Source organism: Mirounga leonina, unplaced genomic scaffold, assembly GCF_011800145.1.
Source record: "Mirounga leonina isolate KUSES-001 unplaced genomic scaffold, KU_Mleo_1.0 Mir_174, whole genome shotgun sequence".
NCBI classification, from domain to species: domain Eukaryota; kingdom Metazoa; phylum Chordata; class Mammalia; order Carnivora; family Phocidae; genus Mirounga; species Mirounga leonina.
This window is the reverse complement of record NW_023270451.1, coordinates 67,962,187-67,985,609: the sequence shown is the minus strand read 5'-3', so window position 1 is coordinate 67,985,609 and position 23,423 is coordinate 67,962,187. Positions and strand designations below refer to the sequence as shown.

At 50.1% G+C, this 23,423-nt stretch overlaps 1 protein-coding gene across 2 annotated transcripts; it reads right to left on the bottom strand.

Moving 5' to 3' along the window:
• Nucleotides 1-1,524: 1,524 nt before the first annotated feature.
• SMO (smoothened, frizzled class receptor) lies at nt 1,525-23,066 on the bottom strand. 2 transcript variants are annotated; one of them, XM_035021080.1, is made up of 13 exons: nt 22,172-22,222; nt 10,387-10,503; nt 9,507-9,712; nt 8,552-8,761; nt 8,181-8,353; nt 7,620-7,839; nt 7,408-7,531; nt 6,091-6,183; nt 5,549-5,657; nt 4,537-4,722; nt 3,944-4,092; nt 3,313-3,447; nt 1,525-3,067 (listed from the first exon to the last, which is right to left on the bottom strand). In XM_035021080.1, the coding sequence occupies exons 3-13, from the start codon at nt 9,651-9,653 to the stop codon at nt 2,634-2,636; spliced, it is 1,980 nt and encodes a 659-aa protein (XP_034876971.1). In that variant the 5' UTR covers nt 9,654-9,712; nt 10,387-10,503; nt 22,172-22,222; the 3' UTR covers nt 1,525-2,633. The 2 variants fall into 2 exon arrangements, with proteins under 2 accessions (XP_034876971.1, XP_034876970.1); XM_035021079.1 differs by lacking the exon at nt 10,387-10,503 and having other exon boundaries at nt 22,172-23,066.
• Nucleotides 23,067-23,423: the final 357 nt, after the last annotated feature.

The window sequence follows — 23,423 nt, the reverse complement described above, 5'->3', positions numbered from 1 at the left end:
CAAATAAATAAGTAAATAAAACCTTTAAAAAAAAATAAAGCCCGCAATCAACTCCCCCTGTGGTCCCATTCCTCATCCTGTAAGTGTTTCCCATTAAAGAAAGAAGGGATGGAGGGAATGTCCGCGAAGGTGAAAAGAAAGAATATTGTTAACATTTTCCCTTATTTCAGAAAAGATCATTAGACCACACTGATACATTTTACTGTTTTGAATACAGTTGATTGTTGATAAAGGTTAAAAATAGCTATATCCCTGCTGAGAGAGGCACTAATGGCAAGGATGAGTGAGGTAAGCAAGCACCAAGGGGTGCAGGGAGGCCACAGGGAACCGAGCCCAGGAAACCTGGAGGGGAGGAAAAATCCAGAGTCAGAGCTGAGACTGGAGAGTTTGGACTTGGTAGTTAGGAAGACCCTGGGTCCAGGGTCTGTCACATACGAGCTGTGAGGTTGTGCGTAAGTCCTTTTGCTTCGCTGAACTTATTTCTTCAAAAAACTAGCTCCTCTGATCCCTCTGAATTAAACCAGAAGCAGTCAAACACAGTGGCCAAGAGCCCACTCTGGAGCCAGATACCCTGGGAGAATCCCAGCATGACCACTTACTGTGTGGCCTCAGGTGAACTATCAAACCTCTCTGTGCCTCACAGATCTGTGGTGAGAGTCGGTGAATTAACGTATGTGAAGTGCTTAGAAAAGAGCCTAGCAAGCTAGCTGTGATTATAATCATTTGTGTGTAATGTACTTAGAATATGATCAGCTCGGGATGTGAATCCCTTTTTCCCCTGGAATCTAGCTCTGGGCAAAATGCTTATGTCCCCATCACATAAACAAACCCGGTCAGTACTCCACAATACCTTCCCAGTCTGCGGCTATCACCCCCCGTTTCCTCCACAGATCCTTTCCACATGATCCGGAGTCCTTGCAACCCACAGCCCAATCTTCTACTGACCTCTTTTTGGAGGAAGTGGGGCTAACAGGCTTTCCTTGGGGAAGTCTGAATTCCTTTGACTGCCCAGCTATGGATCAGAAAGCACTGGTCCTCCTGACACCCCTTTTAGAAGGAAGAGGCCCCCAGAGGTGGGGCCCAGGATTGCCACCGGAGCCGGGCTCACCTACACTAGACGGGGGCCCCTTGCTTCCAATCGTCCCTGCAGAGGCAACCACAGTGAGGCAGCTATGGCCGCAGGAGAGTTTTTGTCCCCATGGAGCCAACTGGCCGGGAAGGCCAGCCAGCACATTAAGCTGACATCAGCCTGACATCTGTCGGTTGTGATCTCAATAGCACCAAGCGGCGGGCCTTCCAGAATAGCCTGAGAGGAAGTGGGACACAAACGCGATCAGGACCAGGTAAACAGGTCAAGACCAGGGCCTATGGATTTTACTTTACTTTATTTTATTAAGGAATCTCTATGGCCAACGTGGGGCTCAGACTCTCGACCCGGAGATGAAGAGTCCCATGCTCTACTGACTGAGCCAGTCAGGCGCCCCTCCCAAGACCAGGGCCCGTGAAAAAGCAGCACATCAAGAGTTTATACAAAAACCTTTTATTTACTGCTTGTATTCCTTCTCCCCATCCCTATCCCCATTCTGGAACCCAGCCAGCTCCTAAGGCTTCCTGCTGTCTGGTTCTTGAAACTGGGGCCTCGGGGACAGAGTTAGGGGTTATGAGAGGTGGGAATCTCCTCACCCCCCAGTTGTGGAAGTTGAAGGTAGCTTTCCTGCCTGGCTGAAGCTCCAGCAGCCTCCCAGGGTAGCCCCTCAAGTCAGAGGGTCCATCCCCCACTGGATGGATGGGAGGAAGAGATAACACGTGTCTCTCAGGGGCCCAGAGGCTCCCCGTCACTCACTGCTTCTACACCACGCCAGGCTCCACAGCCGAACCCATCTCTCACCTGGAGATGGAGCCCAGCCTCAGAGGGGAGGGGGGTGGGGGTGGGGCGGAGCATGCAGCAGTTCTGGGGCCTAATCAACAAACAGGACACAGGAAGAGGTTGGCCTGGTTGAACTGAGATGGGAAAGGGGGAAGGAGGCTGCAGGAGCGCACAGGATGGGTTACTGGCCTGGGGTCGGGCCAACTGGACGCCTGTGAAGAGAGGTTATAGCCCCTATGAGAATGAGCACTTCCAGCTCCACAACCATCTGGAAGAAGGAAAAGGGAGCCCTGTCTCCATTTAGACAAAGGGCTAGTGACCCAATAAACACATTTGGTCTGAGCGAGCCAGAAAAGGGCAGCCAGCCCTCATCTGCCAGGCCCGGGCTTTGACTGCCTCATTGGCAACCACAGCCCACTCTGGGTACTGTCACCCCTGCTTCTACCGTTACTGTCCCCCCTCAAGCTCTGCCTATCCCATGACCCTGCTGCAGATGGATACTGCCAGCCAGACTCCAGCTGGCAGGGCAGAAACAAGGACCCCGAGCTCCAGGGCCCTTCCCTGGATGAGGCCTACCCGTGGAGATGTCAGGGCCCTTTCCCACAGTCCCGCTGCCATGAGCCAGACATAGAGAGCCCTCCCAGGAGGGCACTGCACCCTCAGGTTCTCCGGAAGACGAGATCCCGGGGAAGCACTCTCGGGGAGGATGAGGAACCTCAGAATGGTCTTTGCTCCTCTTTCCTAGCCCAGGTCCCGCTCTCCAGGCTCAGAAGTCTGAATCTGCGTCCATGAGCTCTGCCTCCATCAGGTTGGTGCGGGAGTGAATGGGCCCCAGGCCCTGCCGGCAGCCCTGAGCCCAGGCCGTGGGAACTGGGGCACTGGGCAGAAATGGATCCTGTAGGGGACTGGGCTCTGGGCAGAAAGGGTTGGAGACCAGGGTCCAGGCTCTCTGTCGGCAGGATTCCCCAGCTCCCCAGGCACCTGCGGCCACCAAGCACTTCTGCCGGGGCAGCTGAGGCAGGCGAGGAACAGCGCTGGCTGCAGGGGCAGGGGCGGGGTGGTGAAGCTCAGGGGGTGGCACCAGGGGGCACACCTCCTTCTTCCTCTTCCTCCGCTTCTTCTTCCGGCCCAGGCGCTTCTCCAGCTCTGGGGAGATCTCTGCCTCAACCAGCCACAGGTTGGCTTTTTCCTCCGGGGGCACTGACGGCAGGAGAGAGAACGTGAGCTTGGGAGGCTGGCTCTGTCCACATCACCTGATCTCTCCTCGGACCCCTATTTTTGAGCTCTGTGACCCACAACTCTAGGGCTCTAGTGCCTCAGCCCCATACTCTAGACCCTCCAGGGCCTTTCCTTCCTCCTCCCCTCTGGTGGCTGCTGGTGCTCCAGTCCCAAGAACCCCCATCTCCATGCCCCCCACCTTCCTACAGAGGCCTGACCCCTCGTACCTGGAGTTGCCACAGGGGTGACAGACACATCCTGGGGCAGAATGGCTCCTCTCCGAGCCACCATCTTCGTGACATGCTGGGCCCAGGCAGAGGACACGTCGGCGGAGGGCTCATTGAGGTCAAAGGCCAAACCCGCTGTGGGGATGGAAGGCAAGGTTAAGGAATCATGACTGCCTTGGATGATGGCTCCTCCCTGACTCAGCACATTTACCTTCTCCCAGCAGCTCCCTCCCCATTCACCGAGCCCAGAAAGCCCACCCAGGTAATCACAGTGATCTACCCAGTCCGTCTGAAGAGTGGGGCCTCACTAGAGGCCAGAAATCCAGTTCCTGGAACCCTGACTTACTCTAACCCAGGGAGAGCAACTGGAGAAGACAGAAGAAGGGAGAGGGAGATGAGTCCTTTGGAAACCAAGGTACCAGCAAGCGGACCCAGGGGCAGAAACAGAGGGCAGAGTAGCCAGGGATGGGAGGGGGACTGGAGAGAGTTGAGTGTGTGAGGAGAGGCCGGGGTGCTTTATTCCTCCCAGCCTTCTGGACAGTCCAGGTGTCCACACCAGCCTAGGGGGGGTGGGGCCCAGGGACTGTGGGTGTTGAGTGGCTCCCGTGGAGGAAAGGGGCCTGAAGCTCACCCACAGGCCCATCGTGGGAGACAGTGTGCATGCTGAAGGAGAGTTCCTGGCCTGGGTTCTGCAGCAGCTCACGCCGCTTGGAGAAGGCCTTGGCGATCATTTTGCTCTTCTTGATGCGTTTGGGCTCATCATCACTCTGCCCAGTCAACCTGAGAGCAGAAAAGGTGGGGGAGGGGAAGTGGAGGAGCAGCTACTTCCCACCAAATCTTCGGAAAGAGCAGTGAAGCCATTCCTTCCAGGGAAGCAGCCTCCGGAGGGCCCCAAATCCCTCAAGGACTCTGAGGAATAGAGACCTCTGCAAAGAAGTGGGTCTAGAATTCAGGGCTCCTGTATGCCCAGTACTCAAATCATTCAGATCATTCCACTCTTAGAAGATGGCTCTGCACTTGACCCATCCTCCCAAGGACAGGAGGTGTCACCAGGGGGCAGTGGTGAGCCACATAGAAGGCGGCCTTAGACAGCTCAGCACAGACCCTTAGAAAACTAGCCTGCCCAAGACTGCTGGGAGACCATGGAGCCCACATCTATTGGCAGGGACACCAAGCCTGAGAGAGTAAGGCCGCAAGGTCAGAAGCAGCTGGCTGCTGACCCACCTGCACCAGGTGCGCCTCCAGATGAGCAGCGTGGCCTTGGTCCAGACCCAGGTGCTCATGGCAATGCCAGTTCCAAACATGGCAAACAGGTTGATCTTCTCCACCAGGAGGCTAGGGCGATTCTTGATTTCACAGTCGGGGATGGGCTTCTTGGTGGGCAGCCCGATGGTCACATTGGCCTGGCACCTATGGTGGGGGTGGGGGTGGGGTAGCAGACCGGTGAGGCTTTCTGGGTCTCTTGAGTGGTACCCAGACAATCAATCCAAAGACTCCAAAAACAGCTAAGCCCCACACAATGATTCACAACCCTGGGTGCTCGTTAGAGCCACTTGGGACATTAGAGTTACTTGTAATAACTACTGGTGTCTGGGTCACACCCCAGACAATTAAATCAAATCTCTGGGGGAGGACCCGGCATCAGTGTGGTTTAAAGACTGGAAGCTGGAGCCTTTAAGGAAGAGCCGGAGGCAGTCAGGACACGGACTGGTGTCCATTTTAATGAGCCCTGTAACTGCTGTTCCTGCCATCAGCAAGTGTTTTCAGCGGGTGAGCTGCCTTCCTCTCAGATTCATCCTCACGGTGACACAAAAAGGCACAGACAAAGCTAGCAAGTATTAACAGGTTGTTAACCTATCGTAGAGACTACTTCCGCGCAGGGCTCTCTAATAAGCTCTGGGAGAGTACATGAGAATTAGAGCGGCCAGCACAGGGTCGTCAGAGAAGCCCACACATGAGAGGGCTTTACCGTTACAAACACACCAGCCAGACGGCGGCTCGTGCAGAGAGGAGGGCAGAGTTGAGCCAGGCTGGGAGAGCTGTCTGCCGTGTTTGCAAATTACAGAGCAAATGACGTCTTGGGCGCCCGGAGCAAGATGGGCAGTTTCACCTGCCATCGGAGGCAGGGACCTGGCAGACCCTTGCTGAGGGGCAAGAATTTTATACTTAGGGCACATCTCAGTCCTGGCTCCAGCTCCTGGGGCGGCTGCCCCCCAGCCCCCAGCCCTGCACTCACAACACATAGTCCCGGAAGCTGCGCTCCCACTCAGCCTGGTTGAAGAAGTCGTAGAAATGGCAGCTGAAGGTGATGAGCACGAAGCCAAAGGCCAGGAAGCCAAAAATGCCTGTGGAAGGCCAGGGTGGGACTGAGCATTACGAATCCCAGGTGTGGGAGCAGCAGTGGGGACAAGGTATTTGCCCCACTCAGGCCTAAAAGATAGCTGAGTCTGGGGTGAATCCATGCCAGGCTCAGTTTGCTGTGTTCTCCAAAATAAGGCCCGAAGGGCACTTGAGCCAACTGTGGATCAGTGGGCATGAGGAAGCAGTCTTGGCATGAACTTGAATTCTTCTGTCCAAAAAGGTCCCCTTCTTTTGAGCTGCTACCGCCATCAACAGGCAATAGGTGCGCACGTGTGCGTGCACCCCAAAGCCTTGTCTTGTCCCCCTGGCTGCTAATTTGCACCGCTGACACTGCGTCCTCCCAGACCCTATCCTGCAGGTCCCACAGCCCCAGGGGGGTCCAGTGTTGGACTGGCCAAAAGCCTGGGGTCCACTCACCCAGGCGCAGCATGGTCTCATTGATCTTGCTGGCAGCCTTCTCGCTCAGCAACCCCGGATGGTTGCTCTTGATGGAAAACAGAGTCATGACTCCTGAACAGAAGAGAGACTGCAGACATTAGTGGGGCGAGGCCACTCTCCCGGGAGGGATGGGTGTGGCAGGGGGTCCCCAGTCTGATTACTCCGATGATTTAAAGCTCGGGGAACTGGAGACGCGGGAGAAAGGGAGCACCACTCTTAGCAGATGTGCTGTGCATCGGCAAGCCCGGGGCAGAGCCCAGAACGGACGTCACGAAGACAGAGAACGTGCCTTGGTCCTGGCTCCAGCCACGCCTAAGGAAGGCAGCCAGGTCAACGCTGTGCTGATGGAAAAGGCATAGGAAGAGACGCAAGAACAGTGCTATCCAACAGGAAGACAACGTCAGCCCCACATACATAATCTCAGCTCTTCTGGCAGCCACATTAAAAAAGTAAAAAGCTGCAAGTGAAGCTAATTTCCATACATTTCATAAACAATACGTCATTGTTTATTTAATTGACATTTCAGCATGGAATCCATATAGCAAACTATTCATGAGATAGTCTGCTTTCTTTGTGCTAAGCATTTGCAATTCAGCGCGGATTTTATACTTAGGGCACATCCCAGTCTGGACGAGTTTCAACACATGTGGCTGGTGGCCACTGTACAGGACAGCAGAGATACAAAACAGAAATCAGAGGCCCAGAGACTGCCAACAAGAGGTGGGCTGAACAGAAGGCTGACAGCACCGGGGGAGGAAGCTGAAGTTTACAAAGAGAATGCAACAAGAATGAGCTAAGAAGAGACGGAGGCTTACTGTGGAGGAGGCGGCTTCAGATGGGAAATGAGGGAACAGCAAATCTGTGCATGTTGTGGAAACTGTTGTGGGTAGGAAGCGGATGAGGAGCCAGGCTCCAAGAGATGGCGAGCAGACAGAAATTCAGGGTGCACACACATGACTGGAGGCCCTGTGCTGGCCCACAGGGACAGGGCAGGCTATTCACCACGTGAGCGCTGCTGGCCCAGGGCTGGGCAGAGGCTGGACCCCAGCTCAGGATCTGTTCAACAGGCTGTGTGAGCCCTGGCCCAAGGCCCTGGAGAAAGGGGCTGCATTTCTCTGGCCAGCACAAAGGTGCTGCCCCACACCAAGTGCCGTGATACTCTGTCTGCCTCGAGGGGGCACCTGGCGCTCAGCACCGAGGCCCTGGGTGAGCCGGCAGCTCCCCGCTCCTACTTCCGCAGAGCAGGTGCTCCCCTCATGTCGTTGCCTGGCTGGTGCTGGCCCAGTGCTCACTCACCTCGGATGAGGAAGTAACCTCCCACAATGAGCACCAGGCCAATCGGGGCCAGAACGAAGCCCGCCCGGTATCGGTAGTTCTTGTAGCCAACAAAACAGATGCCGCTCACGGAGTCCCCATCCACCTGCGGCAGGAAGGGGTGGGTGGGAGGGACAGAGTGGGTCACCGGCCCCCTTACGCTTAGGTCCCCAGCCCCCTACCAGTCACCATACCTGGGCCACGGCAAGGATTGCCACGGTGAGGACAAAGGGGAGTGACCACGTGAGCAGGTGGAAGTAGGAGGTCTTGCCGGAGAGAGGCTGGTAGGTGGTGCCCAGAGCTTTGAAGGAGGTGTGCCAGGCATAGGTGAGGACCACAAACCAGACGACACCGGCCATCAGGGCGTAGTACACGATGACAAAGATGATGACGCAGGACAGGGTCTCGTTGGAGCTGTGCGGACACGTGAGGGGTCACTTGGGGAGGTCATTCTGTACTCCTTTTATCAGCTCTCTCCACCCTCTCCCCAGACCCTCAGCTTCTAAGGTCTGGAGGTTCCCTAGGAGTCAGGGCTTGGAGACAGGACCCAGGTGAGATTCGAAGAGGGTGTGGAAGATGCCCCTTGGAGCAGATGCAAACAATCACAGCCTCACGCGGGAATCTTTGGGCACCACAGGCAGGGCTGAATCCCCCACTGAAATCTCACTTTCAAGCCCAACTTGTCCCTTCCGTGGGAAACCCACATTTCAGCCTTCTGCCCCTCACCCTCACCTCTGGGTCCCCAAGACACCTACGTGGGCTCCCCAAGCCTCATGGTGCCATCTGCACGGCAGACGATCTCCCGACGGGCGCCATCCATGAACTGGGCCAGCCAGCCAATGCTCCCCACAAAGAAACACGCATTGACGTAGAAGAGAATGACAGCAGGGTAGCGATTCGAGTTCCGCCAGTCAGCCACAAATGTGGCCTGGAAGGGAGAAGGGAGGGCCGTTCTATGAGGTCAGGGTGATGCTGCCGCCACAGGGGCCCTTGTCTGACCCCCGGGACCCGACCAGGTCATCCCCTCCCCACTTCCCTCCGCCCCCAGAGCCCAGCCGACTGACAATCCACTTCCTTCCCACGGCTCCCCGGGCCCGCCCCGCCTGCAGGCCTGCCCTCCGCTGACCAGGGTGAAGAGCGTGCAGAGGCCCGTGACTGCCCCGAAGGCGGCGATGTAGCCGTGCATGTCCTGGTGCTCGGCCTCGGTGAACAGCGGGTTCTGGCACTGGATCCCACAGCCCTCCACGTCCTCATACCAGCTCTTGGGGTTGTCGGTCCGAACCAAGGGAGCCTCGCACTGGCCCGAACTGTTGAACTTGATGTTCTGCACCTCATTCTGGCACAAGGGAAGGGGAGAAGGCAGTGCAAAAGGGAGCAGGACGCCCAGGGTTGAATACGAGGCCTGGGGGTAGCGTGGCGGGGTACCGAAGACAAAAAGCACAGGCTGGGGACAGCCTTCCGGCTTTTCAATCCCAGCCCGGCAGCTCAGTGACAAATGATATCAATAGCCTGGGGCACATTCTTTGACCTCTCTGTTCCCTCAGTTTCCCCAGCTATAAGATAGCAGTTGCTACGTCATGGTGTGGTGTAAGGGTTAAATGAATAAATAGATGTAAAGTGCTCATAGGGTATTTGGCAGGTAGTGAATAGTAACGACTAGGATTATTGCCAATATCATTGCTGTTAATTATTATTATTACTTATGACCTCTCCTTTACTACCAGAATGAGATCACCCCCCCCTGTCTTGGTATCTCTAGCTGTTTTATGTGCCTTGATTCCCTAAATACATGATAAACTTCTTGGAGAAGGAGTTCCTGTCATCCATGATGCCGGAAACCCCCCAACACCTAGTAGAGTAGGTGCTCAAAAAATATTTGTTGAACACAGTTATATTTTATAAATAGATAATCCCTAATAGACAGGCCCAGCCAGGGAACGTCGGTTTGGGTGTGTGGCTCATTGACCCCCATGGCTGCAGATTTGGGGTCTTGCACAAGAGAAGGCTGTGGGGCTCCCCTTGCCCCTGCCTCCTGTGGGGGCCCTGCCCTAGGCCTGGGGCTTGCCCCTCAAAGCACTCACCGGGCAGCCCTCGGGGAAGTGGTCAGGGGTGCAGCGCAGGAAGTCAGGCCAGCCGCGCTCCCTCTCCACGATGGCACAGGGCCCTCGGGTAGCCTGGCAGAGGGTGCGGCTGGGCAGCTCCACCCGGTCATTCTCGCATTTGGGCATGTACACGGCGCACAGCAGGGGCTGGATGACTGCCCAGCAGCGGGGGGCGTTCCGGAGGCCTGCGGGGAGGCAACAGTGTGGATGCATGGCGGTGAAACCCCTCCTCACGCTGACCCAAAGTCACAGCTGTTCCCAGGCCTAAGGCAAGTCTCTGCGGCCGTGCTAGAGCTCTCAGGCACAGTGTTTCTCAACAGGGCATTTGGGCAGGATGATTCTTTGTGCTGCGGGACTGTCCCAAGAGAGTGCAGCACATCCAGCCCCCCTAGACTCTTCCCACTGATTGCCAGCAGAACCCCTAAGTCATTATGACAACCAAAAAATGCCGCCCCCCTCCCACCCTTACTCCAGGCTTGGTGACTGGAAGAAGGCCTGAAGGGGAGCTTCTGGGAGGCTGGTAATGTTCCATTTCTTGATCCGGTAGTGTTTGCATGTGTGTGTGTTCACCTTATGAAAGTGCGCCTGTGATCCATACACTTTTCTGTATGTATATTGTAATTCAATTTAAGTTTTTAAAAAGCAGCCTCCATTTCCAAATGCCCTGCTGGGGGGTTTAGTGCCTCTGGCTGAGAACCCCAAGTCGACTTGCCTTTTACCTTTTCAGGGGCATTCTTAAAACCTTCTACAGGTCTCTTCCAGGGGAAAGGGAGGTGGTGGGACCCACCCCACGCAGGGCCCGTGCACCAGAATCAGATGTTGCCCCTCGCCCAGACCCCAGGATCCTTGTTCCTCTTACCAACTTGAGGTGAAACAGAGTACAGGTGGGAGCTTAAGAAGAGGTAGTCAGGGGAGTCAGGTACTCCAGAGCCAGAGGAGGAAACAGGAAATCAGATGGAGAGAAACAGAGGAGGCTCTGTCCAGTGCAGAGGGAGGAAACGTGTTGTCAGCAAGGCAGAAACAGGTAGAGGTCTCCCGGCACCCCTGGCCCAACCCAGGCCTCTACCCTGCTCCCCAGTGGCTGGGCCCACTCAGCAATCTGCCCCCCCCCCTTTGCCCCTCCCGAGTCATCCCTGCTTCAGGAACGCCTGTTGCCCACACAAGAAGTTGTGTTAGGAGAAGCTTCTAAGGACGTGAGACCAAATTGGGTGACTGCCACACTGCCAGGCTGTGGGCAGTGGGGGCAGGTACCTGCTCTTTTTGGGAGGGAGGTAATACGGTAGAGGGATACGGGGCATGGAAACTGCATTTAGCCTCCCTGGGTCCAAGCCTTGGCTCTACCATTTCCCGGCTGTGTGATCTTGGGCAAATTTATCTCTAGCCTCAGTTTCCTCATCTGTGAAATGGGGATAATAGATTTACCTCATGGAAATGTTGTGAAGAGTTAGATAATGCATTGAATCTGTTTAGCATGGTACCTGTCAGATAGTAGGCACTCAGGAAATATTAGCTGTTATTACTCATCTGAGATCTCTGATCACTCACAGCTCCCACTACCACAGAGCCTATTCCTGGGGCACAGAGCAAGTTCCTGTCAAGAAGCAATGTCCTGGGACACCTGGGTGGTTCAGTCAGTTGGGCATCTGCCTTTGGCTCAGGTGATGATCCCAGAGTCCTGGAATCGAGCCCTGCATCGGGCTCCATGCTCAGCAGGGAGCCTGCTTCTCCCTCTCCCTCTGCCTGCCGCTTCCCCTGCTTGTGCTCTCCTCCCCCCCCACACCGACAAATAAAATGAATAAAATCTTAAAAAAAAAAAAAAAGGAAGCAATGTCCTCAGTTAACTGTTCCCAGACCCGATTCAAATCGGAATCACCTGGGGACCCTTATCATTCTAGATGGAGAAACCCACTCTGAGAAATTCTGACCAAGTGGGTATGGATGGAGAACACAGCAGTGGTTATCAGGAGTTGGGTAGGAGGAGAATTTGCCTACAAAGGGGCAGCACGAGGGACTATTTGGGTCTGATGGGATTGTCACTATCTTGAGTGTAGTGGCTGCTTACATAACTATGTGTTTGTCTACAGTCATAGAAGCTGTACAACAAAGAAAAAGTGAATGTTACTGATGTTTACTGAACAATATATTTTAAATGGGGGATCTCACTGGAGTAAAATGTATTCTAGAGGAGCAGCAAGCAGTTGATTAATAAAAATACTGTGTTATTTTTCAGCATTTTGTGATATTTGTAGTAATCAACTTCTAAAAATGTGGAATTTTGTTGCTTTTTTTTCTCATTTTAAATACTGTTTTGTACCTGAAAAATAAACTCCCTAAGGAAAAGAGATTATTAAAGAAATCTTAAAAGACTATTGAAGAACTACCTAGGGAAAAAAACTTTGGATCCTTACCCCATTTCTTACATAAAAATAATTTCCAGATGAATCAAAATGACTACATGAGTTTTAAAAATTAAAGTACCAGAGGAAAAGATGGGAAATGGTTTTTAAAATCTTGAAGTAGAGAGGGCTTTTTGAAGTATGACACAAAACTCAGAAGCTATAAAAGATTTTAAAAGACTTCAGAAAGGGTGCCTGGGTGGCTCAGTTGGTTAAGCGACTGCCTTCGGCTCGGGTCATGATCCTGAAGTCCCTGGATCGAGTCCCGCATTGGGCTCCCTGCTTGGCAGGGAGTCTGCTTCTCCCTCTGACCCTCCCCCCTCTCATGTGCTCTCTCTCTCATTCTCTCTGTCAAATAAATAAATAAAATCTCAAAAAAAAAAAAAAACCTTCAGAAAAATAAAATCAGTAGAGTAAAAAACAAAATCATAAGAAAAGCAACACACTGAGAAAATATATTTCAGATATATATCACAGGTAAGGAGCTAATTTCCTTATGTGCATGAAGCTCTTCCACATCAGTTAGAAATTCATAATCCTATAGAAAAATGGGCAAAAGACAAAGCTCAAACTCAAATGGCCTTTAAACACATAAAGAGACATTCAATCTCATTCTTTTTTTTTTTTTAAGATTTTATTTATGTATTTGAAAGAGAGCACAAGCGGTGGAGAGGGAGAATCAGGCTGCCCATCAAGCAGGGTGCCTGATGAGGGGCTTGATCCCAGGACCCTGGGATCATGACCTGAGCCGAAGGCAGCTGTTTAACCAACTGAGCCACCCAGGAGCCCCTCATTCTTTTTTTTTTTTTTTTAAGATTTTATTCATTTATTTTAGAGAGAGAGAGTGCAAGCAGGAGGAGGGGCAGGGTGGGCTCCCTCCCACCACCCTGAGATCATGACCTGAGCTGAAACCAAGAGTCAGACCAACAGTCCAAAGCTCAACCGACTCAGCCATCCAGGCGGCCGACAATCTCACTCTTAATAAACTAAATGTGAAATAAAACTACAATGAGATATAATTTTTTAACTTTTAGAGTGATAAAGATCAAAACATTTGAAAACGTATTGACAAGAATGTGGGTGAAACTGGCACTTATATTTTTAGTAAGAACAGAAATTAGTAAACACTTGTGGAGACAATTTGGCATTATCTATCAGAACTTTATAGTAGCAATCCCACTTCACGTGTTTACAAAGATAATACATGAGATTATTCATTGCAGCATCGTTTGCAACAGCAAAAGAGTAGACACTGCATGAATGCATAGCCATCAATAGGAGACCAGCTACATAAAATATCATATATCAATATAACAGGACACTACGCAAGGTTGAACTCTTTGCACTGAAACCGAACTATCTCCAATGCATCTAGTTAAATGGATGCAGTTGAATAAGAACAGTCTGAAGGGCAGGCTACTACTGGGTGCAGGAGGAAAAAGACTAAGGACACATCTACATTTATATATATGTTGGATATCTCTAAAAGGACACATAAAAATCATACTGTGGTTGCCTCTAGGAAGGGGAAATCAGTAGCTGGAAGCAGAAGTGGAGGGATTAACTTTTGTTACTTTTGAATTTTGTACCATGTGCACATACTACCAACTTTTTAGATGTCATTAAGCTTAAAAAAATAAATATGCAAATTATTGAGATGGGGGAATCTCCTTAGAGAAGGGAACAAAATTGTAGACAGGAAGAAAGGGGATATCAACTTTATCTGTGTATTGTTTTACTTCTTTCATTTTATTAAAATATGAAACAAAAAGAAAAAATAAAGACACAGGTGTTCTATTAGTCTTGGCATTTTTCTATATTCACAGACTTCTTAAATATTTGCCACGATTTAAACTTTTTTTAAAAGATTTTTTTAAATTTATTTGAGAGATAGCACACATGGGGGGGAGGGGCAGAGGGAGAGGGAGAAGCAGGCTCCCCGCTGAGCAAGGAGCCCGACGCAGGGCTCGATCCCAGGACCCTGAGATCATGACCTGAGCCAAAGGTGATGCCTAACTGACTGAGCCACCCAACCACAATTGAAATTTAAAAAATTTTTAAATGACTTTTTGTGTGGTTCTGATGATCAGTCAAGTTGAAAACCATTGTTCTGAGATTGGCTTAACATTAGGAAATTCAACCAATGCCATTTACCCCATTGAGAGATTAAAGAAGAAAAAAAACCAGATGATCATATCAGTATATGTAGAAGTAGTTGATAGAGTCCAACATGCATCCATGATAAAAAGAAGAATAGGCAAATTAGGAATAAAACAACACTTTCTTAATCTGATAAAATGTAACTACAGGAAACCTATACCAAACATCGTACGTAATGGTGAAGGATAGAAAAACTTTAGAATACAGAAACTAAGTCAGAGATCAGGGATGCTGCTACTTTTACCACTTGTATTTAACAACGTACTGGATGTCTTAAGCACTGCATTAAGGCAATAAAGATGAAAAAATACACACCTTGAAAAGGGAGACACAAAACTCATTATTCACAAATGAGATGGCTATGTGTGTAGAATAAATTTAGCTAGTTTACTGGATTCAAAATCAATTGTATTTCTAAATGCCAGCAACAAACAGAAAATGAAATGTTACAGGGACTATTTATAATTGTATTTTAAAAATCAAGTATCCAGGACTATATCTAACAAATGACATTGAAACGCCGCACAAAAATTAAAAAATTGAGAAAATGAAAGTTCTAAATAGACAGAAATATATAATGAAATGATTGGAAGACTCAATATTGTAAGGATGTCTTTTTTTTTTTTTTTCAAATTAGTCTGTATACTCAATGTAATCCCCATCAAAACCACCACCAACTATTTTTATATTAAAACACAAAAGGGTCACGAGTATCCCAGACTCTATTAGATACTCCTGTACCATAAATACTATAAGTACTGTAAGAACAGTGATGGGGCGCCTGGATGGTGCAGTCGGTTAGACGTCCAACTCTTGGTTTTGGCTTAGGTTGTGATCTCACGGTGGTGAGACTGAGCCCCGCGTCGGGCTCTGCACTCAGCACAGAGTCCGCTTGAGACTTTCTCTCTCCCTCTCCCTCTCCCTCTATCCCTCCCACTCATGCTCTCTCTTTCTCTTTAAAATAAATAAATAAATCTTATATATAAAAAAAAGAACAGTGGAGGTTCTTGGCTTGGAACCCACAAAGGATTCTTACAGTGAATTTAGGGGCCCATGAACTTAGATGAGAAAAAAATTACACCTAACAGAAATTTAGCCTTTCCTTCAATTATGGATGTAAGCCACATACTACAGTAATGTTATCAGTACTTGTGTTTTTGTCACAAATGGAAATCAGATATTTTTGTTATAGATATCCCAAAATTTGTTACTGTTTATCTCTACCTTGACATTATGGTGGTTATTAAACACATATACATCTTACTTAGTGTATTAATAAATAAGCACATATATGTTAGATCACAAAATTGTTTTAATATATTTGATATTTATATTTCAGTATAATTCATTTCCTTTGTAATCCTATATGCTCCTTTTTAATCCTATGTGTTTTACCTTATAAATTTAAAAATAGTATACTGAGAAGGGGCCCATAGGTTTTACCAGACTGCCAAAGAGGTTCATAGCCCGAAGAAGGTGAAGAACCATGCTATAAAGATATGATAATTAAAAAATAAAAGATATGATTATTAAGATGGTACATATTGGCAAGGGATAGACAAAAGAGAGCCATGGAACAGAATAAAGATCCCAGAAACAAATAGATATTTGGACACTTGATTTATGACAGAGCAGTGGAGCAAGGATATTCTTTTCAACAAATGATGTTGAGACATGTATGAAACTAGTGAATTACATGTCTAAATTGAAAGGAAAACCTAAAAAGTTTGGAGAAGATAACATAAGAGAATAAGTTTATAACTTTGTGTTATGACAGGACTTTTTTTTTTAAGATTTATTTATTTATTTTAGAGAGAGAGAGTGTGTGTGTGCACGAGCAGGGGTGGGGAGGGGCAGAGGGAGAGAGAGAGAGGGGAAGCAGGCTCCCCAATGAGCAGGGAGCCCCATGCAGGGCAACTTCAGGATCCTGAGATCATGACCTGAGCCAAAACCACGAGTAGGATGCTTAACCGACTGAGCCACCTAGGCACCCCATGAAAGGACTTTTTAAAATAAGACAATAAGCACGAATCATAAAAGTTTTATAAATGACTACCTTAAAGCTCCAAACTTCTGTTTAACAGAAGACACAGAGAGAATGAAAAGGCAAGCCACAGAAAATATTTTCAATGCATACAACCAATAAAGGACTCATACCCAGCATAAATAAAGAACTCTTACAAATCTTATGAAAATGACAGTCCTATAGAAAAATGGGCCAAAAATGTGAATAGACATTTCATACTAGAAGAAATCCAAATGGTCAGTAATCATTTGAAATGGTGCTTAACCTCACTAGTTATCAGGGAAACACAAATTAAAACCACAAATACATACCACAATATATCCACCAGATTGGCAAAAATGTAAAAGGCTGACACCACCAAGGATCAGGAATCATGCGGAGCAATGGCAACTCTTCTACGGGATTAGTGGGGAACCTAATGTGGCACAACCACTCTGGAGAACTGTTTTGTATCACCCACTAAAGCTGAAGGTTATGCATGCCCTATTGTCTGGTAATCCCATTCCTCTAAGTAGGTACCTAAGGAAACTTGACCCAGGTGCACCAGGATATACATAGAATACTCACAGCAATGGTATTCACAGTGGCCAAAAATTGGACACAACTTAAATGTTTAACAACAATAAGATGGATTAATAAATTGTGATATATTCTACAATGGAATACCGATCGGCAATGAAAAAAAAAAATGAGCTGCAATAACATGGATGAATCTTACAAAAGAATATATAACAAAAGAAGCCAGACATAAAAGACATAAAAGAAAATACGTATCATGATTTGTATAAAGCTCAAAAACATTAAAAACTGAGGGGCCCCTGGGTGGCTCAGTTGTTGGGCATCTGCCTTTGGCTCAGGTCGTGGTCCCGGAGTCCTGGGATCGAGCCCCGCATCAGGCTCCCTGCTCTGCGGGGAGCCTGCTTCTCCCTCTCCCACTCCCCCTGCTTGTGTTCCCTCTCTCACTGTTCTCTCTTTGTCAAATAAATAAAATCTTTAAAAAAAAACCCAAAACTTTCAAAACTGAAATATCCTGTTTAGGGATGCCAAAACTAGATGATAAAACTAGAGAGGAAAGGGGCGCCTGGGTGGCTCAGTCGTTAAGCGTCTGCCTTCGGCTCAGGTCATGATCCCAGGGTTCTGGGATCGAACCCCGCATCGGGCTCCCCGCTCGGCGGGAAGCCTGCTTCTCCCTCTCCCACTCCCCCTGCTTGTGTTCCCTCTCTCGCTGTCTTTCTCTCTGTCAAATAAATAAATAAAATCTTAAAAAAAAAATTTAAAAAAAAACTATAGAGGAAAAAGGAATTGATAATCAAAAACATCAGGGTAGTGGTTACTTCTAGAAGAGAAAGGAAGGAGATGTGATTGAAAAAGACAAATGGGAGCTTCTGGCCATGATCTAGTTCTTGACTCAGGTGGCACTTTATAATTATTTGTTAGTTAGTACCTCTGGGTTTTATGCACTTCCTGTATACATGCAGCATTTCACAATTAAAAAGTTAAAAATCTCATCACGCGTGGCTGGCTCAGTGGGAGGAGTGTGCAACTCTTGATCTCGGGGTTGTGGGTTCAAGCCCCACGTCGGGTGTAGAGATTACTTAAAAATAAAATCTTTAAAAATAAATAAATAAAAATGAATTAAAAAGTGAAAAATCTAGGGGCGCCTGGGTGGCTCAGTCGGTTAAGCGACTGCCTTCGGCTCAGGTCATGATCCTGGAGTCCCGGGATCGAGTCCCGCATCGCGCTCCCTGCTGAGCAGGGAGTCTGCTTCTCCCTCTGACCCTCCCCCCTCTCATGCTCTATCTCATTCTCTCTCTCAAATAAATAAATAAAATCTTTAAAAAAATCTAAAGCAAAAATTAAAACTCGGGCTGATAGACGCTTTTCTGTATTTTCACACTTTCCAAATATATAGATCTTAACTGATTCTCCTCGTCAGCCAGGCTTGGGAATAGCTCTAGGGAAATTCTTTCTGATCTGCCCCTGCAAACGACCCACCATCACCAACACCATCCCTCCTCTAATCACCTCGACCAGGTGTCTGAGAGGAACAGAGAAACTCCTCCCAGCTTCTCGGGCCCTCTTCCGCTGGCTGCCCCCCGCTGGGTAGCAAGGCCACACATCACTGTACACCCACTGGTCAAAGAGGCTACGTGCTGGCTGACAGGGACTTACTTCCCTCACCGGCCGCAGGTCTCTGCTTTCTTGCCCCATTTACCAAACCAGATTTGGCCCAAGGTGGACCGCGGCCTGGATATGATGTTTGTCTGGTCAGCTTGGAATGCTTATGAAGAGACATTTCAAGCTATAATGGGGAAAGATGCTGAGTGCCTGAACATGCCCAAGTCCAGAGAGTTGAAGGATATAGGAGGGACCTGAGTTCTCTGCAGATCTAGAAAGTAGTCCAGCCTGAGCTATAAACTTCCTCGCTCAATGGTGTACTTCCAAAGGCTCTAGGCTGAGGGAGCACACAGTGGTTGCTCTCTTCAGCAACTCCTATTCCCAATCTGCCAGTAATCTCCACAGAGATGTCCACTGAGCACCTCTAATTCACATGGCCCAACTGAAGCCATGCTTTCTTCCTAAACATACTCCTCCTCCAGCATTCCCTTAGGCAAAATCACGATACCACCTTGCCCTCAAGCCTGAAACCTAGGTCCTCCTTCTGGCTCATGCCTTCCATCCAACTCATCGGCAAGTCCCATTGGTTCTACTCGGAAATTCTGGGATCTGTCCACTTCCTTCAGCTGTACCCATCATCTCTGGATGATGGACCTCTACCTCCATCATGACCACCATCATATCTCACCTGAACTACTTCAACCATCCCCTAGACAAGCAACCCGGCTCCAGGCCCTCCCTCCTCCCATGGCTTCTTCACACAATACTCAAAGAGATCTTTCTAAAATGCAAATATGATTACATCTCTCCCTTGCTCAAAAGCTGTCAGTGGCTCCTTATTATCTCCTGGATAACGTCCAAACTTCTTCTTCTTTTTTTTTTTTTTTTTAATTTTATTTATTTATTTGAGACAGAGAGAATGAGAGACAGAGAGCATGAGAGGGAGGAGGGTCAGAGGGAGAAGCAGACTCCCTGCCGAGCAGGGAGCCCGATGCGGGACTCGATCCTGTGACTCCAGGATCATGACCTGAGCCGAAGGCAGTCGCTTAACCAACTGAGCCACCCAGGCGCCCCAACATCCAAACTTCTTAATATGGGGTATGAATCCCTCTGCTTTCTAACTCTCTAGGTCTTATCTCTTATAATTCTATCCCTCACATGCTTTGATCCAGCTCTACTAAAATTCTTACACTCTTTTAAAAGTACCAAGCCCACTCACCTCCTCACCTTTGCATGCTGTCCCCTCTTCCTATTCCTTCCCATCCAACCTTTCCTTGGCTCAGGTAATTCCTACTTATTTCTCAGGTCATAGGCTAAAGGTCAGTTCCTCTGGGGGTCTTCCCTTGCTCCCCAAAGTCCTTTGTGTTCCTCGAGCACCCTACCCTGTCACAATACCTCTCACAGGAACTGCTAAAGCTGTTTGTCTTTTTCCCTTTGGTTTCCCTCCCCTTTGAGATCATGTCTGTACTCCTCATCTTTATATGCCCCAGAACCTGACCCAGGCTGACATATAGCAAGCATCCAATGCCTAATTTAATCAATGAGTGGATAGCTGTGTACTTAGAACTCTGAGGCTTTAAAAAAAAGTGAAGAACCAGGCTCGACCTTCAAAAGTTTACAGATGAAGACAACCTAGATCATCTTCATCCTTCACCCACAAAAACACCTCCAAAAGCCAGGTGACACCGGCCATTTAGTCATGGTCAAATCAAGACCACTCACTCAGGACAGGACAAATCACTCACCAGAGGCTCCCAGACAAAGGCCTGTCGGTGATTCTTAGAGTTGGCTCTGATTTATTCTACCCACCACTGGCCCAGCTTGTACCACCATCTGCTTTCTGACCCCACTGCCCAGAACATCTAGCAGAAAGACCCAAAGCAGAAAGAACAAGCAGTAAACACATGGGAATGTGACTGAGCTGAGGGATGATGGCAGCAGAGAAAACTTCAGTGTGAACTAAAGACCTGGGCTCCGGGCTGGCACCTCTGCAGGACCCGGCCTCACCAGATGCCCAGCTGGTAAGGATCAAAACTGCACAGCCAGCAGATGGTTCTAACTCCTAAACTTTCCTGCCCAAACCACTTCTGCCTGCTCAGCAGCTTCTCTCAGGCGTATGGACTAGAAAGAGGTCCATACCCTTCCTCCTTGATTTGATGGTAACTACAGAAGGGCAGCATCACACATTTATTTAACTTAGGAGAACTCAACCATGGGGCCCTGCAAAATAAATAAGGAGAGAGAGGTGGGGGTGGGGGAGGCATCAATACCTTCTCAGTGTGAGTGTCTCAGAACTGGGGAAGCTCCTAGTGCTGACAGATCTGCTTTTCCAACAACTGGCTCCTAAACGAAAACCTTCTTTCAGGCAGTGCTCAAAGAAACCTGCTTATCCCTTTCTTTCGTGTTCCTTTTTTATTCTTTCAGTCTTCTGCTCTTTTGCATTTACGTAACTTTAAAGACTAAAATTGTATTCTCTAGGTATGCCCCTTCTTATATACTATACATTCCTATATGTTACACATTTATACAAACATATTACCATTAAAAGAGTGTATAGGCAAAATCACATAGACCTTACGTTACGGTAATTTATGGATTTTTCAAAGCAACTGTTGATTACACGTAGTTTCTGCCTACATGCTGACTTTAGAACCTGATTCCCACTAAGGATGTAGCTCCACCATGGGTACCATCTCCCAAGTTCCTCCTCTGGCACCTGCCAGAGAATGATACCAGGCCAGGAATGACATGGCTTTGTCCAACATCCAGCAATGACTCTGAGAACTCTAGTGGCCAAGTTGACAATGACAGGCAGCCTACATAATGCTCCCTCCTTCAGGATCATCACCAGCCCCCAGGGCAGAACGAAGATGTAGGGCACCCAAGGCCTGTCGAAAGAAGGAAGTTGCCAAGTTGGCTCCTGACTTCTGGTTTTCTGTTTCAAGGACAGTTTTGGAATCACATGGACTAGAAGCAAGGGATGACAAGACCAGTTCTTTTCCCCAGGCCCCTTCAGGCCCCCAACCGAGAAGAGTGACAAGTGGGGAGAGAATCCACTCCACACTGCTTAGGAAGGATTTGTTTGGGTTCACTCTGCAGTTTTTCAGGTAGGCCATAATCCTACCGTGAGGTGAGTGCTCTGGGACTTCAGACCACTATGAAAGTTTCCACAGGCTCCCAACATCCCAGACTTAAGTGTCCTTCCGCAGCCCTGACCAGCCTGAGGATCCAAACTTCCAAAGAATACACAAATAATTCTTAGAATAGTCTCATGCCTTCACAACCTCAGAAAAAGATCAGAGTCCCCATTTTTCAGATGAGGAAACAGTGAAATCTCCTGTAAAAGCAAGACAGGATCACCGTTCTCTGGACTTCCTGTCTCCCAAAACAAGATTTCTGGAAATTTCTGCTTAACTTTTAATTACTCAACACCAGGGGGTTTCGATTCCGTCACAAATTTCACTCAGTTCTTTCCCCCCACCCTGTCCCTCACTGCCTAAATCTTCTACCCCATCCTTTTCCTTTTTTCCTCTTCAACTCTGGACTTGCCGGTTGGTTTCTTTTCCAAGATCTAAACACCTCCTTGAATCCCCAAGGACCCCGCTTCCAAAGCAGCACTTAGGTGGAGCAGCTCCATTTCTTAAAAAACGTCCTTCCCCGTGGCTCTGAGCCCCTTCCTCATGGGCCCCTCAATTCCCCCGCATCCTTTGCGCACCCACCCTGCTCCGGCCTTTTGTGACCGGCTCCCTCCACTGCCTCGCCCTCCCTCCTCCTCACCGAGGATCCCATCCTGCTTACAGGCGGCACCCAAAGTTCCAGACTGTGTTCCTCCAACTCTCCCGGGTGCAGCTCCCGCCCTCGCCAAAGCTCAGGCCCGAGCCTGTTCTGTCCAAGAGTCCCGCATCCCACCACGGCAGCCCCGGCTCCGGCTCCCGCGCGCTTACCGGACCAGAGCACGAGCTTGCCGTGCGCTTCTTCCTGGGAGTCCGAGTCCCCGGCCAGCAGCGTGGAGGTGGCCCCGTAGGGCAGCGCCGAGCCCAGGCACACGTTGTAGCGCAGCGGCTCGCAGGGGGCTGCGCGGCCGCAGTGGCTCAGCAGCGGCGGAGGGCCGGTCACCGCCGCGCTCCTCCTCGCGCTCCCGCCGGCGCTCCGCGGCCCAGGCCCAGTCGCGTTCCCGCTCAAGGCCGCCCCCCGGCCCGGGCCCCCCAGCAGCAGCAGCAGCAGCCCCAGGAGCAGGATCTCCGGCCCCCGTGCGAGGCGGGCAGCGGCCATGGCCAAACCCGCCAACTCAGCAGAAGCCCCGGCGCCCCCGCCCGCTCCCCGGAGCCCCCCCGGCCACACACGCAACCCTTGGGGCCGCGGAGGTGGCTCAGGCGACCTGTGCGCCCCGCAAGTCCGCTGCCGGGCCCCCTCGGACGCTCGGCGCTCCGCGGGGCCTCGGAGCCCAACTTCGCAAACTTTGGACCCCGGGGCCCATGTTGGGCGGCTGAGGCCCCCGCCGGGATGCACAACTCTCTACTCTTTCTCCGGCCAATCCAAGTTGTCTTCAGCCCCGGGAGCCCCCTGGGCCCCCAATCTCCAGCCCCATTCCCTCTTCCACCATTAAAACTACCTCCCGGCCCTGCGATGCAGGCCAGGCGCGGGCCGGCGGTGGGGGACTAGCTCCCCGGCTTCCCCTCTGCGCCAGCCCGCGGCCCAGCCGCCACCTTCGCCCGAGCGCGCAGCAGCCCCCCGACTTCTCCCACCGACTCCCCAGCTCCTTTGTTGCTCTAGCTCGCTCGGCTCTCTGGAATGCACGGGCCCTGCCGAGCCAAGCCCGGCCCCACCTCCGCCACGGCTTGGGGAGGGACTGGCTGAGGGAGGGAAGAGGAGGGGAGGGGATGCGAGAGAGGAGGAGCGCGAGCTTCACTGTCCCGGGCGCCCTGAGGGGCCCGGGCCAGGGGGCTCTGGCGACCCCGTTCGCCGCCCTGGAGCAAGAGATGGGAGGAAATCGTGGCCGGGAGCTGCAACCAGACTCAGCGGGCACCTTGATCGGCCCGAGGATCGTTCGACTTGGTCATCTGCAGGGAATAGACTCTTCTGGTTTACGATGGGAGAGACCGGGGATGCCTGAAGTCAGCAGAAGCCTCTTCTACATCCTTGCCCCGTCCCCCAACGCGCCAGTTTTTTCTGTTTTTGGTTAGATCTTTCGACTTG